The 8231-nt window shown below is 42.0% G+C and overlaps 1 protein-coding gene across 1 annotated transcript; it reads left to right on the forward strand.

The window, feature by feature from the left end:
- Positions 1 to 342: 342 nt before the first annotated feature.
- On the forward strand, positions 343 to 6731 carry CSUI_010027 (radical sam domain-containing protein). The gene is made up of 6 exons (XM_068070134.1): positions 343 to 467; positions 1480 to 1657; positions 2555 to 2641; positions 3572 to 3720; positions 4683 to 4728; positions 5494 to 6731. Exons 1-6 carry the CDS (start codon positions 415 to 417, stop codon positions 5797 to 5799), a joined length of 819 nt encoding a protein of 272 aa, XP_067917890.1. The 5' UTR covers positions 343 to 414; the 3' UTR covers positions 5800 to 6731.
- The last annotated feature ends 1500 nt before the right edge of the window (positions 6732 to 8231 follow it).

Raw genomic sequence — 8231 nt, forward strand, 5'->3', positions numbered from 1 at the left:
TATATTCGCCCCATGTGTGCCTGTTCACGCGTGTGGGTATGTGCACGTGTGTGTGTAGGTGTGTATGACTCTATATGTATGTATATGTAGGTGTGTATGACTCTATATGTATGTATATGTAGGTGTGTATGACTCTGTATGTATGTATATGGAGGTGTGTATGACTCTATATGTATGTATATGTAGGTGTGTATGTATGTCTATGTCTTTGTATGTATACGTATGTGTCTGTGTATGTATGTGTATGTAGGTATGTATCTATGTCTATGTATGCCTATCTGTATGTGTATGTAGGTATGTATGTATGTCTATGTGTATGTTAATGTATCTCTATGTGTATGTGGAAGATTTCTATGTGTATGACTGTGCCTATGTGTACGTTTTAGAGTGGATAAGATAAGGAATGTCGTTTTCATGGGAATGGGTGAGCCTCTGGATAACTATACACACGTCGTCAATTCTATCAAGTAAGCAGCAGCAGCATCATCATACTAGCAACACTCCCCTACTTCTTTCTTCTCTCTCTCTTCAATATCTCTCTTGATCTCTTTTTCTCTCTCTTACATCTCTCTGTCTTTCTCTTTTGAGTTACCTATCTCTCTATGCATTTATCGATCTGAAAATGTCTCTTTCTATTTGCTGGAGAGATACCATCTCTCTCTCTATCTTCTTCCATTTCCTTTTCTGTCTCTTTTCCTTTAGAAGAGACATATCTCCCGTGTTCACCTTCTCAAAGAAAGAATTCTCTCCTTTTTGTCTTTGGAAATGACAGCAAGAGACAGAGGGAAAATGGGGGAAAAAAGTTTCTCTCTCACCTCTCCACAGTAGTAGAAGTAGTAGACAGGGTGTATAGACACCTACGGTCGTTCATACCTCTCTCTCTCTATGTATGCATTTGTACATGGAGAGAGATCTTTTCTTTGCTTCTTCTTCTTCTTGTTCTTTTTCTTGTTCCTCGTCTCTCTCTTCTCTCCTTTCTTCGCTCTATGGGGGATGTGGCGCTCTCCCAGTGTGAACTAGATTGACTGGTCTTTCCATCCTCCGTAGAAAATTGAGATAAAGAGAAGGAGAAGAACATCATGCCAAAGAAGAAGAAGGCTTAGTTTCTCTCTTTTTTGTTTCGAATAGAAACAAGTTCATGAGCTGCAAAGACTTCCACCTAGTCGTGATGAGGTGTACATACACCTCCCACTTCAGCACAGGTCGTAAGGGGCCGGCGTGTGTGTACTACGTTTTGATTTGTCTGTCATATACACAGACACTTCCAACTGAAGAAAAACCTCCCTCTCTGTGCATGCTTTCTTTCCTATGAATGGAGAGAGAATTGGACGAGGCCTTTTCTTTCTCACTTATTCACACCAGTCAATCGCATTCTTCTTCTTCTTCTTCTGGAATGTTCTATCCCCCATTTCTTTTTTCCTTTCTTCATTCATTCTTTCTCTCTTCTTTCTTCCTTTCTTTTGTTTTATTCTTGTTTAGGTTTATGACGGAGCCAAATAAGTTTGCTTTGGGAAACCATCACATTTGTATTAGTACGGTAGGGATTCCTCATCGTATAAAGAAGCTTTCTCATGACCTTCCCTCCACACGCCTAGCTCTCTCTCTTCACGCTCCTGATCAGCCGACCCGTCTCAAGCTTATGCCAAGGGCCGCCTCTGTAAGTACGCCCAAGCAACCGCACGTGCATGCAAACAAACCCTTAAAAGAAAGAAAGAGTGAGAAAGAAAGAAAGAAAGGAGGGCTCCATATATCCATACGGCAAGCGGCCGCAGAAATCTCCCCCCGCCCCCCTACCCCCCCCACACAGACGGTCTAATATTGATCACATACAGACACTCTATCAATTGTACATACACAAAAGGAGACATACAGACAGATAGGTTGGAGATAGAGAGATAGAGAGGTAGTGCTGGAATAAGTCTTTTTTCTCTGTGTGTCGATGTAGACGCATGTATAGACATATCTACGTGTATGTGCGGGTATGTCTGTAGGTGTATGTACAGCTCTTTTGTCTTGTATATCTCGTTTTTTGCTCTCGTCTTTTCTGTTGGGGGATGTGAGTGTTCATATAGAGACACTTGTAGACATGTGTCTGCAGGTATGTAGCTAGATGTCTACTTTTCTAGACCGCATGCATTTTTTGAGAAGACGTCTTTACTCGATAATCGAAAGAATGTCACTATGTACCCTTCCGTGACTGAAGAATAGCTTTTCTTTTCCTGTTTCTTTCTTTGATAAGTCCGTGCTTGTAGAGAGATGTCTATGTATCGGGCGGAGAGTCCTTCTTTTCTTTCTCTTTTTTCTTCTCTTTTCTCTGGAAATTCCGCCTCCTTCATGTCTTCATTCTTCGTTGTTTCTCTCCGTTGAGAAGAAGAGAAAGAAGAAGATGAAGAGAAAGAAGAAGAACAAGGCTGTTGTGCATGTGGAAGAAGAGGTTAAGCGAGGGATGGATATGAAGGAGATTGAATTCTTTCCTTCTCTTTCTTGCTTTCGACTTTTGCTTCTTCTTTCTCTTTCTGTCCTCGCCGCTTTTCATTCTTTGTGCTTGCTGCAGACGTGGAAGCTCGAGAAGATTTTAGAGGCGACAGATGACTTCATAAAACAGCAGAAGAAGGTCAACAGCACCGCTATGAAAAACATTGTAAGGCCTGGCTGCTGGCTGTCTGTACACCCCAAACTGTACATACACATCGGAGTGGAGGACGGAGAGAGAGAAAGAAAGAGAAAGGAAAGAAATAGACGGGGGAAGAAAAACAAGAAGAAAAAGAAGAAGAAAGAATGAGCTGACCCCTCCTTTCTGTCTTGTTCGAATGCTTCTACTCGGTCGATGTCTTCTTCGTTTCTCTCTTCTCTCTATTTCGTCTACATACATATAGAGACGTCTGCACGCATGTCTTTAGGGTGGACGTTCACCTCGTATACTCCTAAAGATCCAAAGCCTACCCAAGCGACTTTATTTCGTTCAGTTGCCTCTACCTCCTCTTGTAGTTCTGTGTGTATCTCTATAGATCTCTGTAGGTGGTACGTATGTATCTATACGCGTGAGTATGTCGTGGGTCCAAGATGGATGTGTGTGCTGTATATATCGAGCGTGGCGCTTCACGAGTCTACAACGCGGGTCCTATAGACATGCATGCACACCTATGTGTATGGATAAGTATATAGTTGATATATGTATATATATATATGTGTACATCACGTATACATGGCACTGCGTCCATATGACGTCTCCCTATACAAGTAGATACATAGGTAGATAAGTCAAAGATAGATATGAGATACATTAATCCATAGAGATGCAAATAGAATACAGATGGAATGCTGGACGTGCGACAACGTCTGCATGAGTGACAGAACCTAAGTCATAGGGTTGCGTATGTAGATATATAGAGACATATAGATAGATACAGAGATATAGATATTAGTATATGGATGCATACAGATATATATGTCTGTATGTTTGAGAGTTTATGTTACCGTAGATGACGACTATGTCCTGCCCTATGTGACAAATGTGTATGTATGTGGGGGTGTCTACTTATGTGTCTTGGTCTGCATGTATGTCTTGTAGGGCTTGCTGGTAGAGTATATCTTGATCAAGGATGTGAATGATACACGTAGTCAAGCGCATGCACTTGGGAAAATTTTGAAACCTCGAGCTGACGCTGTACTTGTGAATCTCATCCCCTACAATCCTACAGCCGTGCCATACGACTACAAGTAAGAATCCACACATCTCTCGGGTGTACATACACCAGACTCTCCATTACGCGTGCATGCATGCATTCTTCTTCTCTCTCTTCTTCTTAAGGTGTACAGACGTAGGATTCATTTAAGAACGTCATCTTCTAAACACATCAAGAGCAAAGCGAGATGCCGTCGGGTAGATATATATACACATATATTCATATATGTATATACAGATTCCTATGTGTGTATTGGCTTATTTGCATGTGTATCTGTATGAAGGGAGGTTCTTTGGAGATGGATTAGAGTGACACCGAATAGATGCGTCTACATGTCAAGGGGTGTGTGTGAGTTCTTTGTCTCTGTCTACTTCTTCGATCTCTTATCGGTAGAGAGAGGAGAGGACATTCAGCCAGTCATCTACATTATGAACTCTCCATGTATCGAGTGCGTAGCCTTGAGCTCTCCTGCTGTTAGGGGGGTTAGCTGTATATACACCTCAGAGGGAAACTCGGGAGAATGGATTTCTCTTGTTTTACACCATCTATCATTCATTCTTTCTTTCTGTTCCCTCGAAGATGCTTTCGCCTAAGTATGCCTCGTGCTTCTCTTTTGAGAGTTTATAGATGACAAAGAAAGATTCCTTTGAGAAGAATCTGTCGCAGAAAGAAGAGATTTCTCTTCAAGACACTTTCATGCTTTGTTTGAGTTGCATGCACGCGCTCCGAGTACGCGCTGTCACTTCTTTCTTCCTTTTTCTTGTCTTTCTTTCTGAGAGAGAATCTTTCTCTACTTCTGTCAGGAGAGAGAAAGAAATAGAAGATAGAATGTGCCCCACCCTTGTATTGCTTGGTGGTTTCTCTTGTGCTTCTCTTCATGAAGAAAAGAGGAAAAGAGATTAGTTTCTTTCTCATGAATCTCGATAAGGATGTGAGGTGTATGTACACTAGGCCATCTACACCTGAGAGCATCGATCAGTTTCTGGAAATTTTAAGATCGGAGTATTCTATCAAAGCTCTTGTTCGTCAAACCCTAGGCCAGGTATGAAAAGAAGCTTCTCACACGCAGTCAAAGTTTCTCTTTTCTTCTTTCTTCTCATATCCACAGGAGATCCTTCCTCACCCTTTGCCATGTAATTATATTTTCCTCTGCATGTTCCTCTCTCTCTCTCTAGATCTATGTATGGATGAGTGGATGGAATGTCTATACTTATACGTTGACGTAGGGTGTCTATGATATGCAGTTATATATAGGCATGTAGACCTACGTCAAGCCATCCCCCCTTGTACGTCTCTCTTTCGAGATGCTTCTGTACATTCTTCCATAGACGTATTCATATATGTTTCTCTATCTATCTCTATACGTATGTGTATGTGCCTATATGTGGGTATACAGGGTTATACATGTATGTAGAGATATGTGCTTACGTGCATAAGGGGGCTAGAGTGTCGAGGTGAATTGCTTGAAGTTTCAGACGTAGGAGATCTCGCGAAGGGGATCCATAGAGGGGTGACTGCATGTTTAACTATTACTATAGACACACACATACAGAGATCTCTTTCAGTACGAGTATGTATACATGCATGGATATGTGCATGCAGATCCCGCTCACCGTCGATCTCTCTCTCTCTATATATATATGTATATATACGTATATACATATATATATATATGTACAGACGTATGCTGCCCTATATATCTCCCCGTGGAAAGGACGCCTGCCTGTTTCTCGTTTCGCGATTGCTTTGTATGGAGAGTGAAGCTTTCCTTTTTCGTGTTTTGCTGCTTCTCTTTCTTTTCTCTCAGGATATTGACAGTGCATGCGGTCAGCTAGTCATTCGCAGCGAACAAGAGGAGAGAGAGAAGAGAGAAAGAAAAGAAGCAGAAGAGAAAGGAGAGGAGAGAGGTCTTTCTTCTTATTCTTATCATCTTCCCTTCTTCTTCTCGCCTTCTTTCTCTTGTTGTCTCAAGAAATTCGATGTCTCCTCTCTTGCTCGAAAGGTAACAGGAAGTGATAGAGGAGTTGCCTTAACTCTAGCAAGCAGCGGGGGGTGTCTCCTTCTTTGCTTTCTCATGATGGCCATGATGAGAAAGCGAATAAGAGAAAGGTAGACAGACACTCCTCTCAAGAAACTTCTCAGTCAATCATCCGCAGTTATGCGGAAGGGTTTAAGGAGTAAAGATCATGAATGAAGACTGACGTTTTCGTAAGAAGAAAGAAAAGATCGAAATAGGTGCATCTCCTCGTGGCCTGGGGCGCGTGCTAGGGTTGTCTTCTCCTTCTTATGATGATTTCTGAGAAGATGCACTATAGACTATTCATAAAGATCTTTAGGGGTCGACTCTCCTAAATGCTTCACTTTCCCTCTTCTCTCACACCCCTGTCTTTCTCTTCTTTCGAGTGCTTCTTCATGCAACGATTTTAGCAAAGACCGAGAAAGAGAAAGTTGCTGTCCTGAAGAAGATAAAGAAAGATACGAACTAAGTCTACAGTAACCGTCGAGATAGATCACGATCTCTGTAGAGACCGTGTGTCTGTCCGAATTTTATCGATCTTTATGTGATCAATTATCTATCTATCTATCTATTTCTCTATCTATCTATCTATTTCTCTGTCTATCTATCTTCTATCTATTTATCTATCTATGTATCTTTCGTCTTGTATCCCTATCAATCTACTTCAGTCGAATCTAGCTAGGTGTTCTCTGTAGCTATCTCTTTATCTGTATATGTGTAGCCCCCCTATGTATCGTAAGACGCTCTGTCTCTCTCACTCCTAGCCTTCGTAGATACATACCTACAGAATTACTACTGTTGCCGTAAGAAAGAGAAGAATGAGATACAGAGAAAGAGATAAGCAAACAAGGCTGCTGGGGCTCTTCCTCTTCTTCAGACTCATTGAACTGGGCATTCTTATCATGATCCCCCCGACACATCTCTCACCTTGCTCCTTTTTCCTCCCCTCCTCTATTTATGAAATCTCACTCTTACCAGTCTTCTTCTTCTTCTGTCTCTCCTGGTGGGTTTCATCCTTCAACGCATCTAGATAATTCTTTTCACGTGTTCAGATCAAACCAGAGAGACACGTAAAAAGCCTTTTCCTTCTTTAAGGTGGGAGCAGCAGCACTACTAGTACTCCATTTCTCCGCGCCTACGCGTTGGAGTTCCTTCACACCTCTCTCTCTCTTTTCTTACCATTCCTTTGATGTAGCTAGGGACATGAGCCGTTAAGATCTCTCAAGGTCCAGGAGGAGACGAGAGAGAAACCCTGAACCCGAAGAAAAGACTAAGAGAGAGTGAAGGTGACTGGTAGGGTAGCTGGAGATACACCCTGACAGACAGATGGCGATCTTTCTATCGTGATAGGCAGTAATGCTCTACATCCGCTCGCCTGTGATCCATGTGTATGTCTTCTGTTGTTCTTTTTCTTTCATGATCGAGAAGAAGAGAGGATAGGAGTAGTTAGTGGCAATGATTGAGGGAAGAAGCGAAAGAGGAGGGGAAGTCTTTGTTTCTATCCTTCTCCGACAAGAAGGGACAAGGATAGAGACGGAAGAGAAGAGAGCGTGGATGACCTCCAGTGTCTGTCTCTTCCAAGTTGAGAAAAGAGAGTTAGGTAGTACTCAAATCTCTCTACTCTCGTGAAAAGGGAAGAACGAGAGAGGTCTGAGAGCCCTTGCGAAGTGAGACAAAGGCTCTCTATGTTGCTGTGTGTCTTCAGCGTAGCTAGCTGTGATATCGAAGAGACTCCCGGATCTCTCCTTTCTGAAGAGACACATGGAGACGATAGATGACTCCTCTCGGCCCAAAGAAAGTAGACAGCAAAGGGTGACTTCTTTATCTCTCCTTTTTCATACATTTTCTTTTAGAGATCGACAGACCTGCCAGACATGTGACAAGGAGGGAGAGAGTAATGGGATAAGATTGAAAAGTATTGGTCGAGTAGTGTCTTTCTCTTGTGTCTTCCTCTCAGTCCGTAAGTCCTTAGGTCCTCCTTGATGAAAAAGGGTAAATGAAATAAAATGAATTGGCGAGAGATAAATTAATCGTCTCTATCTATCTACCTTCTACCTAAGAAGGAAAAAAAAAGAGAACGGCAGTGATCCCTAGATGCCCATACATCTAACTCTTTCTTCTTTCTTTTTCTCTCGCCTTCTTGTTTCTTTCCTTCTTTCTTTAGCTCCCATCACCCTTCAAAATGAAGGCGTCTTGTCTTTTCTTCTTTCTTCTTTAACTTATCTTCCGTCAAAGAAAAAAACGAAGAAAGGACAGCACTCTCGCCCGCTCATTTTCACTAAGTCAGGTGATAGATGAAAAGTCGAAAGAAAGAAAGAAAAGAAAGTCAAGAGCTCATCGGCGGAGTAGCGAGTGTGCGTGTGAAGAGCTCCCAAGTGGTGGTCGGTCGATACATACTGCTATACTACTATGGTGACAGACAGAGAGAGAGACAGAAAGTAAAGAAAAAGGAACGAAGGAAAAAAGGAAGGAAAAGAACAAGAAAGAAAGTCGTATGGAAACCCGATACAGGAGAAGAAATGGAAAAG

This window comes from Cystoisospora suis (genome assembly GCF_002600585.1).
Source record: "Cystoisospora suis strain Wien I chromosome Unknown contig_6572, whole genome shotgun sequence".
In the NCBI taxonomy this organism is placed as follows: Eukaryota; Apicomplexa; class Conoidasida; order Eucoccidiorida; family Sarcocystidae; genus Cystoisospora; species Cystoisospora suis.